Source organism: Chrysochloris asiatica, unplaced genomic scaffold (genome assembly GCF_000296735.1).
Source record: "Chrysochloris asiatica unplaced genomic scaffold, ChrAsi1.0 scaffold00042, whole genome shotgun sequence".
Classification (NCBI taxonomy): domain Eukaryota; kingdom Metazoa; phylum Chordata; class Mammalia; order Afrosoricida; family Chrysochloridae; genus Chrysochloris; species Chrysochloris asiatica.
In genome coordinates, this window is record NW_006408560.1 from 21,783,258 (window position 1) to 21,799,447 (window position 16,190).

Here is a 16,190-nt window from a genome sequence, read left to right on the forward strand (position 1 = left end):
GGCTCTCTGTTAAGGACTTAATGGAAGTGGGGAATTGCAAGAGCCACATGACGTCATTGGTCCTCAGTCATGGGGGAGGGGGCAGATCATAAGCACAAGTAAAAAAAAATAAAAAAAAAAAGAGAGAGAGAGAGAGAGAGAAAATGGGTTAAAAAATAATCAACAATCTAAATAAACCCTGAAGGAGAAGTCTGATTTGGGTAATCTGGGTGTTAGCTGAGAGGACAGAGTATGGGACTGGACCATCTGATAAAGGGGTGGCGCAGACAGGAAAGAGCCAGAGGGACAGGCTGGGTACTGGGGAAGAAAATGCCAGGTGGCTTGGAGTTGGGAGGAGGACATAATCAAGGTACCTTTGTTCTTGGTGCTCAAGAGACAATTACCAAACACACAGTCCTTGGGGCTGGGGTAGGTGGGTAGGATCAGGCCTTGGGCTCCCAGAGAGCCAGGGGTTGAAGGTGGAGGAGCATGTGAACTGATTGGGAAATGAATTTTGGAATGAAACTTACATCTCAAAGGGAGGGGAGAGGAGGGCAGGGCTGGGGAGCAAGGGAAAAAAGCACCTAGACCCGGGGTGTGAGGGGTGGGGATTAGAGGAGCCTATGTCCTCATGCTCTGGCAGGGCCTGGAGGGGGCGGTGGTGGTGGTGATCACTTGTCCAAGTCCAGGCCCATCATGTTCTTGAGGGCGTTCTTGAGGCTGGTTCTGCTGGGGGACTTGATAGCAGGGCGGAGCTCAGAGCTCTGCTCATCCTTTTGTAGCTCCATCTCTATGACTACCACCTTTTGAGAGCTTTTGGAGGGCTCCACCCCTGACCCCCGGCCCCCCGCCCGGCCCGCTAACCGCTATTTCTTATCCTTGCGAGACTCTCCCAGCCCTTTGGACTTTTTCTCACTGGCAGCTTTGGTGCTTCTGCTGTGGTCCAGCATGGCATACAGGACTGGCGTCTGGAGGCGGGGAAGAGAGGATGTAACCATCAGTCACCGGTCAAGGGGTCTTTAAGTACCCCCATCCCAGCCATTCATTGCAACGCGACTGCTGCCACAGTTCTCCTCCCTGCCTTGTCCTGCTAACCTGCCGGCCACGCTTAGAGTCCTTTGCAGATTTATGAAATTTCCCCTTCTCCATGGCACTGCAGAAAAAGGGCGTGTTAGGAGTTTGGGGCCCACCAGAACCAGGAGCCCCCATGCAGAAAAAACTGAGTTTCCTTCTTCCTTTGCCCCTCCCTGACCCGCTGGAGTAGTTTCCGCCCAAATGGGAGGTTGTAGGGCTAGGGGCAGGGGAGTCACGCTCCGCCCCTTACCTGAGCCTTCTCTGTAGGGCTGCCTGCCTGCGTAGCCAGCAGTACCGCACCAGGTAGAAAAGCAACAACAGCAACAGCACTACCCCCAGGACACCCCCTATCACAGCTCCCAGCACCAGCCCGTACCTAGTTGGCACTGGGAAAGGACGGAAAAGAAATGAGGGAAAGAGCAAAATCTGCATCTTCTCATTTTTTTAGCCCACACACCTATTCCCTGCAGTTAAGAATGTACACCCCTCCCAAAGTCAGAAGGGCTCGAGGCCCAGCTTTTTGCCTCTTCCCCCAGCCTTTCGGTCCTGTCTTTGCAAGGTCTCTGTCTTCTTGGTATTGCCGCCCTGATCCCTGCTCCCCATTTCCTCTCACACCTTTTTCAAAGACGTAGAGTGTGACCTGAGATGTCTTGCCCACTATGTCCGGTGGGTTTTTGACGTCACAGGTGAAAGTGCCGTTGTCACTGTAGTCCAGGTTGTGTATGATAATGGAACCATCCTTCCATCGAGGGTCCCCTACCCACTGGATGCGCTCTTTGAAGGTCCCCACCTCATCGATATAGGGTTGCCCTTTGGCATAGTGAAAGATCTGAGGAACAAGGGGAAAGCATGTGAGAAGGCTCTAGCGAGAACAAGGCTATCAAAGCTTGTTTCGGACCTTAGAGTGACTGTGGGTGGTGGTAAGGGAAACAGTTTAGATAGGTCCTGGCCAGGGTGACAAGGATAGCCACTGCCACTTACCTTACCAAAGTTGGGGTTATAGCTCATAAAGGACTTACCCCTTTCTGCCACTGCCTCTTACTTTACCAAAGTTGGGGTTATAGCTCATAAAGGACTTACCACCCTTTCTGTCTCCTTGCCAGTTATCAACCTCCCGGGATTCCCCCAGGTACTCACCGAGATGGCATCGCGGCCTCCTTCGGGCTGGTAGCGCCAGGTGAAGGAGATGTCATCTGAGACCCACTCACTGGACCAGAAGGAGCAGTGAAGGGTCACTCGGGAGCCCACAGCACCATGGACCACCCTGTCCGTGTAAACCACAATGGCCTGGACTGGGGACGGCACTGCAAACACACAGCATGTATCAGATACCCCGTGGGCCCAACGACAGAGATCAACAGGAAGTCAAGAACCGACAGGTCCGTGAAACGATCAATTCTGAGGTCAATGTAGTCACTAGGGTTAGTGTTCTCCATTGCGATATCTCAGAGTCACCCCCACCGTGTAGGAGGAACCTGCCAGCGACCTCCGCCTCAGGTAGGCGTGTCCGCCCCGCCCCAAGCCAAGCGCAGGACTGAGAGCTGCCCGAACGGCCCCGCCCTTCCCAGCCGGGCTCTGGGCAGCTCCTCCACTCTCCCTTTAGACAAAGCGGAGATCCCCCTGTCTACCCTAGGGTGGGTTCAGCTACCCGCGCTCCCTCACCTGCCGCAGCCGCCCTGAAACCTGGGGTAATTTTGGTGTGACCCTTCTGACAGGATCAGGGGGTACCGCTCCCCTCTAGTGACCCACTGTCTGGGACCAAACTATATCTAGATTAACTGAATTGCTATAGAGTGCTGTTGAATCGGTTCCTACTCGTAGCGACCCTGTATAGGGTTTCCAAAGAGTGGCTGGTGGGTTTGAACCCCGATCCTGAGGTTAAAAACCCAGTGCTATCCTACAGAGGACTTCAGATTAACTGAATGTTGTTGTTAGGTGCCATCGAGTCGGTACCGACTCATAGGGACCCTATGCACAGCAGAACGAAACACTGCCAGATTAACTGAATAGATGAGCATAAATCCTATGTCAAGTCAAGCTTTTCAGCATGTTCTGTAGAGGAAATGAAGTCAGCAGTAACTGAATTCTCTTGAAAACTTCCAGAAGTTGATTTCTGTTTCCAAATCTCACTTTCCCTTTGAGTTGTATCTACTAAATCTTTCCCTTAGAGCTTTAAATTTTATTTTTATTTATCATATATTACACAAGAAAACATATTACATCCATCTTACATTTACACAATAGTGATACAGTTTAAGTCTCCCTTGATACCTTCCAACCAATTTTTTTCCTGTAGTCCGCTCTCAGATATAACCACTGCTAGTTCTTCAGACTGTAAAGTCCTTTGAACTGCAAGGTCGGTGGTTCAAGCTCACCAGCTGCTCCTTGGAAACCCTATGCAGGGTTGCTATGGGTCAGAATCGACTCGACAGCACTTAACAACAACAACAAATCAGCTTAATGTGTATCCTTTTCCTAAGCATTCAACTCTGGTAATGCTGGTAGTGCAGTGGATCACAGGGTAGGCTTCTAACCTAAAGGTCAGCAGTTTGAATCCATCAGCCTCCCCATGGGAGAAGGATGAGCCTTTCTGCTCCAGTTAAGATTTACAGCTTCTGAAACCCTATACAGGGTTGCTATAAGTTGGAACTCACTTGAAGCCAAAAAAAGCAAAAACAAAAAACCAAAACCATTTCAATATAAACTCCCTCTCTCTTTCTCTATGTGGTGGTGTTGCTGTTGTTAAGTGCTTGGGAGTTGATTCTGACTCATAGCGACCTGTATAGAGTTTCAGAGGAGCAGCTGATGGGTTTGAACTATCGGCCTTGTGGTTTGCAGTCAAGTGCTGATCCTACAGCACCATACCCAGAGTCTCTATGTATATATGTGTGTAGAAAAGGAGCTATGGTAGTGTAGTGGTTACGAATCGGACTGCGAACTACAAGGTCAGCAGTTCGAAACTACCAGCTGCCCTGTGGGAGAAAGATGAGGCTTTCTGCTCCCGTAAAGATTTACAGCCTTGAAAACCCTGTTCAGGGTTGCTATGGGTTGGAACCAACTCGATGGCACTTAACAACATACCTATAAGAAAGGAGTCCTGGTGTGGTGCTGTGGGTTAATGTGCCAGACTGCAAAGCCATTTGAACTGCAAGGTCGGTGGTTCAAGCTCACCAGCTGCTCCTCAGAAACCCTATACAGGGTTGCTATGAGTCAGAACCAAATCGATGGCACTTCACAACAACAACACATATAAGAAATGGAGTCATGGTGTGGTGCTGTGGCTTAATGTGTCAGACTGAAAAGCCGTTTGAACTGCAAGGTTGGTGGTTCCAGCTCACCAGCTGCTCCTTGGAAACCTTATACAGGGTTGCTATGGGTCGGAACCGGCTCGATGTCACTTCACAACAACAACAACCTATAAGAAACACATAGTGTTGGTCTCTGTAATGTTTCCTTACTCACATTGCCTTATATTCTACCTTTTTTTGCATAAGAAATATGTGTCTGAGGGTACTTTCTATGTTGATTCATACAGGCCAAGCTTATTTTTAACAGCTCTGTAGTATTTCACAATATGGCAAACTCAAGCTTCATGTAAAAATAAATAAATAAATAAAGGCACTAACTAGAGAATTTAACTTTTCTTCCCTGGTACAACTCTTCCTCACTACTAAATTCTCAGTTTCCATACAGCCTGCTCTTGACTTGGGGTCTGGGAGGAAGGATCTCACACCCTAAAAGACCCAGAGCCCAGAACTCAGTAGACTCTGCAATGTGAACTCTTTGTGGTTCGACCCTCTTTACCCTCCCCAGCCAATCTGGCCCAGTGCCACTCCCAAGATCTACCCATAAAGAAGGAAATTCCAGGGAGACTATGTGTGTGGGCTGGCCCCTGGGTGGGGATGACTGTGGACCCTTTTGTTCTATAGGAGAGGGAGGGGGCAACCAATCAAACAAAGCCCTGCTGTCTGACAAATGTTGGGGCTCATGCCACTTGCTTCCATGGTTTTAATCTCCCACTTCAACATAGGATATCACTGACTCATCTCCTGGAGGGGCTTTAGAGCTTTTCTGGAAATCCCAAATGTAACAAAGGAGGCTCTTCACTGGATCTTGTTTATATTTCTTCTATTATAAAATCTATCATTGTCCTTCTCAGCTCTGCTCAATGATTCTATATATGGGGCAGGTGCTGGGACAGAGTTCTCTCCCCTCTTTGAACTCCAACATACTCTCTCTCCATTTTTCTCACTGTGCCTGTTTCCAACTCCTTATCCTTAGCAATTTCTCAGGATGCCCCAAAACAGACCAGAAAAGTCTAAATTCTGTGCTTAGAATTTAAGGAACTGACAGCAGAGAATTTCAAAAGTTCTGAACAAACTTGCCTCCTCTCTGTCTACTTATTGCTCACCCATTGCGCTAGGCTTCAGGGCAATTCAGAGAATACATTCAAACAACCTTGCTTTGACCCAACATCTGCCACAGGCTTGGAAGCAGCTAGTCAATATAAGAAAGAAGACAGCTTTAGAAGGATATGATCCTAGATTCTTCCTTCTACTACACTCATTCACAAGATAGAAGATAACACCCAGCGAGAAACCAAGGCACCAAAAATCATAGGATCTGAGGATTTGGGACCAGAAATCTTGAACTCCCTTCTTTAGATGACATTCTCTGCCTTTTCTTTTCTTGGAAACTAAGGCCAGTTACCTCCTGCATTGCTAGAAGATGAGTGGAAACCAGAATCCTTTCCACGCTTAGAACAGCTTTCTACCAGATTCTCAACATGGCTCTGTGGGCAGCCCTGGTGGTGCTGTAGGGTAAGCACTGGACTTCTAACCAAAACATCAGCAGTTCAAACCCCACAAGCCACCCCTTAGGAGAAAGATTAGGCTGCTTGCTCCTGTAAAAATTAGAATTTCTCTATAACCAATCTCTTCACAGACTACTGTTACTGCCTCCTTCTAAACCATCTCTTTATCCCACCCCTCTCTAAATATATTTCCTTCCTGCTTCTGCTTATTCTTTCTTTGACTGCAGTTAGGGAGTGGGGAGTGGAGAGAGAGCAGTGAAGGCAGCATTGGATAAAGACCTTGAAGTAGGGAAGTTGCTGAGAGACCACCTGAGCTTCAGAGATCCCAGACTGGGGTGGCTCCACTTACCCAAAGAGGAGAAGAGCAGCACAGCCAGGAAAGGGCTGGGGCTGGACGAGGGAGCCCCAGGAGCCATTGCTGGGGCAGGGGCTAGAACCTGGAGTGTCTGAGGGGTTGGGAGAGTGGGGGACAGGGAACTGAGCGGGGGTTCCTGGAACCCGCTTAAAATCCCCTGGGGCCCGAATTTGAGGGGGCTGTCTTGAGTCAGCAACCAATTGCAGGCTGGCATGTGCAGTTGAGAGGTGGTAGGGAGGGGGGCAGAGTGCAAGGAGCAGAAGGGGCATTGTGTGCTCTGGGTGGAGGGGTAGGGGGGGTCACATACCACCCCATACACAGAAGGTTTTGTGTCCACTGGCCTCCCCCTACCCCAGGCTGGAATGTTGGAGGGTGGCAAGAGAAAAGGACAGAAAAAAGGACACTGACACACTTCTCTGAGGGGTAGGAACCTGAATCCTAAGACCATGAAAAGGGATTCCCCTCTAGGTTTCCCTACAGTCCTAGGGGCTAAAGGTAGGTTTCCCCCAGAGAACTCTGAAAATATGATGTTGTTAAGTGCCTTCAAGTTTGTTCCGACTCTTAACAACCCTGTATAGGGTTTCCAAAGCACGGTTGGTGGGTTTAAACCTCCAACCTTGAGGTCCAGTACATTATCCTGGAATACCACATTAGGACTCCTGAAAACAGGATGCTGTTATTAAGTGCTGTGAAGTTGATTCTGACTCATATGAACCCTGTATAGGGTTTCCAAGGAGTAGCTGATGGGTTTGAACCGCTGACTTTGTGGTTCAAACCGACCCTGTGGTTGAGTGCTTATCCTACAGTGCCACACCAGGACTCCAGATTCCATGATGTTGTTGTTGTTGTTGTTAAGTGCTGTTGAGTTAGTTCCAACCCATAGCGACCCTGTATAGGACTTCCAAGGAGCAGCTGGTGAGTTTGAACTGCTGACCCTGTGGTTCAAAGTGATGTGCAGTCCAGCACATTAACCCACAGTATCGCACCAGGACTCCAGACTATGATAACCCTGGTTAATCTGGAATATCATAAACTGTATTACAGGTTTCTAGAAGTGACCAGGCCCTTTGGGAGTCTTTCTTTCTTTTTTTTTTATAAATCTCCCTGAATCCTGGGCGATTCTTCTCAGATAGGAACTTTCCTCCACTGGAAAATTTCCAGGGACAAAGCCCTTGACCTTTCTCTCTTTGTTAGGAAATTCTTCAATACCTCATGCTGCAGATTAGGCCCATTTCAATTTAGATCAAGGCAACAAAATTATATTGAAAGTCAGCTATCTGTAAGGTATGAGGATGGGGGTAATAACAAGAGGAACAAAAAATTAAGTTTCTCTCTCAAGCAGTTCAAATGCTAGTTTGAGGAGGTGGAGAGAGGAGGATCAAAGGACATCAACAACCAATTATAATAAATATGCTTATTGTAGTCAAATAAAACTCCTGGTGTGGTACTAAGGGTTAATGTGCTGGACTGCAAAGTCTATTTGAACCATAAGGTCTGTGGTTCAAGCTTACCAGCAGCTCCTCAAAAACCCTATACAGGGTCACCATGGGTCGGAACTGACTCGATCGATGGCACTTAACAACAACAACATAGTCAAATAATAAATTGCTGGAGTACAAAGGAGGGCACAAACAGCTGCAACATCAGGAAGATAGAATAAGTTATATAACAAAGATGGAAAAAATAAACTTCATTTAATAAATACAGTTCAGAGGAAGGGGTAGTAATAGCTAGGAGATAATATTAAATATGGACCAACGTTGAAGGATGAGTGCCATTTTGAAAAGAAGGTATGGGTAAAGAGGGTATCCAAGTAAGTGAAACTACAAAAGAAAGGGCAAATATGTGATTTGCTCTTTATTGAACTTCCCATACTTCCATCTGGAATTGTTCTTCTGTCTCTCTTCTTCCTTTCCATCAGGCCTTGACTTTTCCTAGACCTTGCTTCTTCCTCCTGTTACTTTTAAGATAAACTGTGGCAATAAGGGACTTGACTTAGTCTTTGGCCTGAATCTTAATGTGCTTTTTTTCTATCAATTATGAGCTCCTGAGGTTAATTTCAGAGGGAGGTGGGCTACTGTTGATCCTGTTGTAGAACCTTTGCAGGTTCTCCCCTAAAGCTATAGACTCCTGATGTCTTTCCTGGCATTTCTTTAGATCAGTTAGGATCACTTTAGATGGATGATTATTATTAGATTTGGGTTGTTGAGATCTAAACATTGGGTTTAATTATAAGGCAAAAATCATCATCATCAATAAATGTTTACAGGGTGTTTTAGTCAATATTTGGGACCTTGGCATTCCTTCCCATCTTACTCTCCAATTATAGGTAGTTACTTTCTCCTTTTCCAACTACCTTTAAAAAAACAAAACAAAACTATAATCCTGCTATAAGCTTCTGAGGACAATATATGTGTCTACATCTTTCCATACCCTACACGTTTCCGACTTGTTAAATGGAATTGTTTTAAGAGCTAAGTGGAAGAGGCATTCATTGGATTTGCTAACTTGACATTCAAGAGGGCCAGATTAGGATCTATGACTGAAGTTCAATAACAGAAAACTGTATATTGATACAACTTCCTAATGATTAACATCTTCATAAAACAGAACTTGTTTTTTGAAATAGTTATAATTGACAGTGTTGGAGCAAAGGCTTGAAGATCAACTCAGAGATGTTGCAGAGGAGACACCCCTCCTCCATCCTTTCCCCCTTCCCCCCCCCACCCCGCATTGGAAATAAATTGGGTTGGAGAATTTCTAAGGCCCTTCCAATCCTAAAGTCTATGTATCAAAGTGATTTCTTTGTCAAGCATTATAGAAATGCAAAATAGTATTTATTTAATGCAAAAATAAATGAATTTGTGCTATTTAAATCCTGAAAAGTCCAGGAGAGCTAAATATAAATAAGACTTGAATATTAATATCACTGAATATGTTTTATTGTAGAATAGAAGTTGCTCTGGGCTATTCTCCCCCCCAACCAAATAAAAGGCTCATGAACTCTTGCACTTTATTATGTTCCTTTATCACTTGATCTTTTCCCCCCTTAAATCATAAGTACTCTGCAAATTATTCCTGTGTTTGGGTTTCTTAAAACTTTGTAAATATATATAAAATATTGGGCTATCGCCCCTTCACCCCAGGTTTTTCGGGCTGTGGGTGTCGCCCACACAGCTCTGAAACAAAAAACAAGAGAATGCTGTCTTTGGCTAGTGGGCGTTTAGTTTATGCGGCATCTGAAGCCCAGGAATTGTGGGACATAAAGCTAATTGAGATAGAGAAGGTTCCTTGTTCTTGGGAATGGTGGTCTGCGAGATTTGTCTCTTCCTCAGGCCCTCCTCACACCTCCTAACGTGGGTCTCAACTTATGTATCTTTATATAGGGTGAAGCTTCACATTAGAAGAGGGGGAAGCTAAGGTAGCTTTATCCCTGGGCTTCTCAGAAGGTCTTTATCAAGATGTTTTTAGGCCGACCTGGGCAGGAGGGGGTGAGAAACAGACTGAGATGCCCTCGGTGAAGAAGTTGGGGAAAAGCTAGCATTTCATGCGATACAAAATGAATACCTACTCGGTAGACTGCAAATTTTGAACCAGGGGAAATTCTGCCTACACCCTAGAAAATTTCGGTAGCAGTCAGCTGAGGAAAGTGGGAATGGTCACCAAAGAACTGAAATAAGTCAACAAGCCCTGTAAACAGAGATGAGAGAAGTTTGCGATCACTTTAAACCGCCTGGTATGGTCACATGACAGGTGCACCGCCTCCTCCTTCTTCTCCGCCCTCTGGTCTTGGTGCAGCTTTACGTCACTTCCGTCCTGTCTGGAATCCAAGATGGCTGCTCTCTTGCTGAGGTGACTTTACTGTGGGAATGGGAATCTGTGCCCGCGGCCCTCGGGAAACCTGAGGCCCTTCACGTCTAATTGACAGCGGTTTACCCTGTGTTTGGGCAGGGAAAGGATACATGAGTGTAGAGCCTCGCGTTCTGGAACCCTAGTGGTTACTCCCCCCCCGCCCCCCCGGTAGTTTTCTGTGCCCTGTAGGGGTCATTGAACCGTTGTTTCATACTTCGTCGGGAGGGGTCGTACGACTTTTCCCCTTTATGCGTTCCATCTCTTCTAGTTCTTCCGCAAATTGCTCTCGGGACCGCACTCAAAGTTGATCCCCTATAGAGTAAATAACTTTGCTTCGATATCTGCGGACCACGGGTCCTACAATTTCAAGATATTATTTAAGGATGGTCCCTGGGGAGGGTGTTGCCTTTGCTTCCAACGCCTGCAAACACTAGCTGCTGCCCTGCCGGGTTTCCTACAGGCTTCTGGGAACTACAGAAGTCCCGGACCCCTACAGGACAGGCGATTAGCAATAGCGTCTAGAGAATTAATTTTTAGTGTATCTTTTGATTCAGTGGGGGGAGTGGGTGGCCCAGGTTTCCCCTGCAAAGTCAAATACACTGTCCGGAGAAATATCCGAGGTTTTCTTCCTAACTAAACTGTCCACAGGCCTCATTCTCTATTTGGAGCCTTTCTAGCCATGGCAACTTTAGACACGCCTCATACAAATCCCAGCATTTTATGCCAATCCTATTTTTGGAAAGTTTTTAATGGAAAGTTAGCATTAATGCTGTTGACATTTCAATGGCTGATTTCCCCAAACTACTTCTAATTTTTCTTATCAGTATAAATCATCTAGTATAAAAGTAAAGTGATTTTGTTTAGTTTTCCTTTTTGACAAAATGATTCCTCTTGGAGTTGACTTCAGGATTGGGTTTTTTTAACCCTCATTTTCTCTCTTTGTCTCTTAACCGTACATATCTTTTACTCCCAACTCTTCAGGGTATACCAGGGCCAGTCTTGCTAGAGCTGCCTCTGTTATTCTAGGTGGTTTGATCTTATTTTGAACTCCTTGACAAATCGTATTTTAGTAGTTGTCAGGGGACTTAGGTGGAATTAACCTTTATCTTGAAATGATATTATTAGTTTCAAATGGATAATTACAGAGTTCCAGAACTCGTCATTAGAAGCTGAGGGTCATTGTACTCATTAAGTATGTTCAGAAAGTATCTTTTTGAGTTATGTAGAACTGTTACTATTAGGATTCAATGCCAAGAAGTAGAGGTGTTTTTTATTAGTAGTAATGGAATCTTATGCTCTCAGGAAGGATAGCTTCTGTCCATTTCTCACAGGGTTATTTTTTACCAAAGAAATTAGATAATTTTTTTTTAAAGAAATCGTTTAATTCCATTTCACTAGAGGGATCTGTAACTATTTTTCATGTACAGATTAACCTCAGAGAAAATTTTACCTTCTAAAAAATTCTAGGAGCTGGTTTCTAGTTCTTTTAGCATTAATACTTCCATCCCTTGCTGTTATTGTTAAGTGCCATTGAGTCGATTCCGACTCATTGCAACCCTGTGTAGGGTTTCCAAGGAGCGGCTGGTGGGTTTGAATCACCTTGCGGTTCAAATTGACCTTGTGGTCCAGTGTATTGTCTTGTAGCGCCACACCAGGTCAATGACAGGCCAAAGTCATTGATTCTGTGATGTGTTTTCCTCATCTATGAGTTGAAAATGGTAATAATGGGGCCCACTTAAGATGAATATGGGTTAAATATTTCTGCTGCTTGACTAATTAAAAATTGTTAGTTATCAAGGTACTGTATGCTTTTGAATAGTGCTTTCTATTTTGTATACTCCCTAAGTAGTTCATAGATCAGCCAGGGATGAACAGCACCTAGTTAAGGAATGACTAGCTAAAGCCAAGAAGGAGGTGGTGGTGTTGTTAAGTGCTGTCGAATTGGTTCCAGTTCATAGCTACCCTGTATAGGGTTTCTGAAGAGCAGCTGGTAGTTCTGCACTGTTCCCAATCCAGTGCTGATCCTACAGCACCACACCATAAATCCAAGGAGGAATGAACCATTAGCTTGAAATGGTGACCCCACGTGTTTTAGAGTAGAACTGCACTCCATAAGGTTTTCAATGGCTATAATCTTACAGAAAGGAGCTCTGGTAGTGTAGTGGTTACAAATCGGGCTGCGAACTGCAAGGTCAGCAGTTTGAAACTACCAGCTGTTCTGCGGGAGAAAGATGAGGCTTTCTGCTTCTGTAAAGATTTACAGCCTCCGAAACCCTATACAGGGTCGCTATGAGTCAGAACCGACTCCACGGCACATAACCACCACCACCACAACAACAGTCTTACAGAAGCAGCTCATCAGGAACTACTCATTCACAAAATGTGTTTTTGAGCCTCTTCTATGTGCCAAACAGTACAGGTATTGTGGATATAAAATATTCCAGTTGTACTCTTGAGGAGCCCACAGTCTAGCAGGAGAGATGTAGTTTGTATTAAGTGCTGTCAACTTGGTTCTGACTCATAACGATCCTGCATAAAATTTTCGAGGAGTGGCTAGTGAGTTTGAACCACTGACCTTGTGAACTTGTGGTTCAAACCGACCATGCAGTCCAGTGCTTTATCCTATCAGGTTTGCCATATCAGGACTCCAGGAAAGATAGATAGATTAATTATTAAGCAGCATAATGAAAGTTGATACAGAGATAAGAAAAGTTGGTATGAACATGGCAGGTGCAGCAAGGAAGGCTAAGGAAAAGGACTTACTTGATTTTAAAGAACTGAGTTTTTCAGTCTACAAAGGAAGTTCCTATCAGACTACCATGAGCAAAGGTATTGTCATAGAGGCCTTACTCTGTCTGTGCTTAACAAGAGTTAAGTGAGACAGAAGTGTAGGAGGTTGAGGGGAGTTTGTAATAGGATGGTTCTAGAGAGGTGGACTGGTGCCATATTGGGAAGAACCTTGTTTGCCAACAATTTGGACTTTATGCCATAAGCAGTGGAAACTGTTAAAAACTTTTAGGCATAGGAGTGATGAAAGTCCCCTCTCCCCCCCTCCCCCCACCCAGTATGTTAACTTTGAAGTCCTGATGTGCTGATGTGGCGCTATAGGATAAGCACTAGACTGCTAATCGCAAGGTCAGCAGTTCACATCTACCAGGTGCTCATCAGAAATTCTATACAGGGTCTCTATCAGTTGAAACTAACTCAGTAGCACTTTACAACAACAATAAGCTCTGGTGATGCTGAATAATGAGAGAGATCTGTGCTAGGAGCATGGGTTCAAGAGCTCCTATTACATTCCTAGTAAGAAATGAAGAAGATGTGGACTAAAGGAATGTACTAGAGTGGAGAGAAGTTTCATAGGTAGTATTGGTAGAATTGGATGATGCCGTGTGTGTGTATATATGTATGTATGTATAACCCTATACAGGGTCACTATGGGTCAGAACCGACTTGACAGCACTTAAAAACAACATATATATATATGTTGTTGTTAAGTACTGTGGAGTCGGTTCCGACTCATCAGGACCCTGCATAGGGTTTCCGAGGCTATAAATCTTTACGAGAGCAGAAGGCCTCATCTTTCTCCCACGGAACCACTGGTAGTTTTGAACTGCTGACCCTGAGGTTAGCAGCCCAATTTGTAACCACTACGCTATCAGAGCTCCTTACATACACATAGATATACATGTGCATACACATACATGCACATACATATGCATATACATATATATGTATATGTATGTAAGGAGCTCTGGTAGCGTAGTGGTTACAAATTGGGCTGCTAACCTCAGGGTCAGCAGTTCAAAACTACCAGTGGTTCCGTGGGAGAAAGATGAGGCCTTCTGCTCCCGTAAGGATTTACAGCCTTGGAAACCTTGTACGGGGTCACTATGAGTCGGAACCGACTCCACGGCACATAACCAACTATAACTATATATTTAAAGAGAAAAGAAAAGGAGCCCTGGTAGTGTAGTGAGTTACGTATTGGACTGGTTAGCAGTTTAACCCCACAAGCTGCTTCATGGGCAAAAGATGACGCTGTCTACTTCCCTAACGATTTACAGACTCAGAAGTCCTAGGAAGCAGTTCTACGCTCTCCTGTATTGTCACTGTGAGTCAGAATCAACTAGATGGGAGTGGTTGGAAAGAAAAAAGAAAAAATCAAGGATGACTAAGGTTGTAGCAAGGAATCTTGGTAGGACTAACTGTAAGGTCAGTGGTTCAAATCCACCAGCCGCTCCATGGGATAAAGATGAGACTGTCTCCTCCCATAAAGATATTTAGTGTCAAAAATGCTAAATAGGGTTGGTATGAATTGAAATCTACTTGAAGGCAATGGGTAAAGTTATAATTTGGGAATTGGTTGGGTGACATTTGCTACAACTTTTGTACATAAAATGAATGTATTTCAACATGCCCTTCAAGGTTATATTATCTATTTTAGTGTTGCTATTACCACAGACATTTATGAAACTTTTGGGAATACCATCAGATCAAGTTTAGAGGTCATAAAGAGAAACTCATTATAGTCACATCTTGTTTTGGACCAGAAACTGTCTTCTTCAGTTTGATTACATAGACTTGGCTTTGAATAACTTGTTATTTTCCAGAAGTCAGATCTGTTCTTAGCAAATTACTACTTTTTATCACCACAAGGGTTTAAAAGAGAATGTGATGTGAATTCTAAAGATCTTAGGGAGACCAATGAAATAATACTAATATCTTACATATATATGGTATATTTCAGTTTAGAAACTGTTTTCATATACATTTTCTTATGTAATCCTCCCAGCAACCAATTAGGTAGGTCTTATCAATACCATTTTGTAAATGAGAAAACTAACTCAGTGGCTTGCTGAAGTTACTTAACTTATTAAGAGCAGATCTAGGACTCTAGTCTGTTTTTTTTTTTCACTTTGTCCAATGTTTTTTTCTACATTACTGTTGCTGCCCCAATCTAGAAAGGGGTTTCAAAAACAATTTGAGCAATAATTACATTTTTTAGGAGACATGCTTGAGAGAGTTGCAAAAAGTTCCTGGAAAAAATTCAAAGATAATGGAATTTTTGTATGAACTTTTTGAGGATCCCTTGTATAAATTATTCAAACATTTGGAAGGGGACGACTCTAGCTAGAAATTATAAATTCTGCTTTGTGAATTAAAAAAAAAAAAAAAAATACTATTACTTTGTAGTTATAACATGTAAAGTACCATTCCTGGCTAGAAGAAAAATCTCAGAGCTTTGGCTTAACAGGAAAGGCAGGATAGAGATTTCCTTTTGTCATATTTTGAATGAGGTTATGGAGTCTGTGCAGCTAGTTTCTGTAAGGGCCTTGTGAAAGTTTACATTGGTATTTATCTGGGAAACAATAGCACAAGATAGAGCGAAAGCGCCATAGATTCCAACCCACATCTACAAACTCTTGCTGGGTAGCTGAGTGACTGGGCCTAGCTCCGTGTGAGGAATGTGTGCCCTGCAACTTTACAGTCACAATTACTTCAATTGATTTACAGAGATTTGTTCCCACTTCTTTTTGGGAGGCTTTGGTACACAATGTCTGTATTCACCTCTTGTCTCCAGAGCTGAAAAGAGGGAAGAGTTGAAGAAGAAAACTTTGGTTAGATTTCTTCCCTTCAAATAGTGGATGCTTCTAGTGTACTAGGTGAAGCATAAGGCACTGATATATTTGTACATCTAGTTGTGCATTTAATTTCAATGGTGTGTGGGGGTGTGGGACATCATAAATTTCCTTAGAAGGTTATTAGATGTTAATGAGATCTTACATCTGCATAATGCCTTGCACATAGTGGATATGCAATAAACTTTTATAGAATCGATGTTTTAAAAAAATTGCAGAGCTTCACTCTGATACTTATCTCTTAAATGTTTTTGTAAAGAGTTGATCTAATGATAGGACGAAAGCGGTTTGGTGTTACACTTTTCATAGTACTGCATAAACTTTGATTGGTTTAATTCTCCTTAACTATAATGCCTAGGTATGTCTTGTTTTTTTGATTTGAAAAGCAGTTCCAATACTGACATGTTGTTGTCAGGTGCCATCGAGTCGGAACTGACTCATAGCGACCCCATGCACAGTAGAACGAAACAATGTC

General features: G+C 44.0%; 2 protein-coding genes across 2 annotated transcripts in view; one reads left to right on the forward strand and one right to left on the reverse strand.

Annotated features, from left to right (window-relative positions):
• Positions 1-845: 845 nt before the first annotated feature.
• MPZ (myelin protein zero) lies at positions 846-6,339 on the reverse strand. The gene is made up of 6 exons (XM_006861678.1): positions 6,216-6,339; positions 2,191-2,357; positions 1,669-1,882; positions 1,304-1,439; positions 1,075-1,132; positions 846-947 (listed from the first exon to the last, which is right to left on the reverse strand). The coding sequence occupies exons 1-6, from the start codon at positions 6,280-6,282 to the stop codon at positions 846-848; spliced, it is 744 nt and encodes a 247-aa protein (XP_006861740.1). The 5' UTR covers positions 6,283-6,339.
• Positions 6,340-12,796: 6,457 nt separating this feature from the next.
• Positions 12,797-16,190, forward strand: part of SDHC (succinate dehydrogenase complex, subunit C, integral membrane protein, 15kDa) — a 109,043-nt gene continuing 105,649 nt past the window's right edge. Inside the window, exon 1 of the mRNA XM_006861768.1 lies at positions 12,797-12,948. Within this exon, the coding sequence (XP_006861830.1) occupies positions 12,797-12,948 (152 nt within the window). The remainder of the gene's footprint in view (positions 12,949-16,190) is intronic.

Bases quoted from the DNA above. Each gene is read 5' to 3' on its own strand.
- MPZ (XM_006861678.1), bottom strand. From the start codon at position 6,282: ATGGCTCCTGGGGCTCCCTCGTCCAGCCCCAGCCCTTTCCTGGCTGTG. The intron at 1,133-1,303 runs GTAAGGGGCGGA...CTTTTTCTGCAG, and splicing joins GCCCTACAGAGAAGGCTCAG to TGCCATGGAGAAGGGGAAAT. The intron at 948-1,074 runs GTTAGCAGGACA...CCCCGCCTCCAG, and splicing joins ACTCTAAGCGTGGCCGGCAG to ACGCCAGTCCTGTATGCCAT.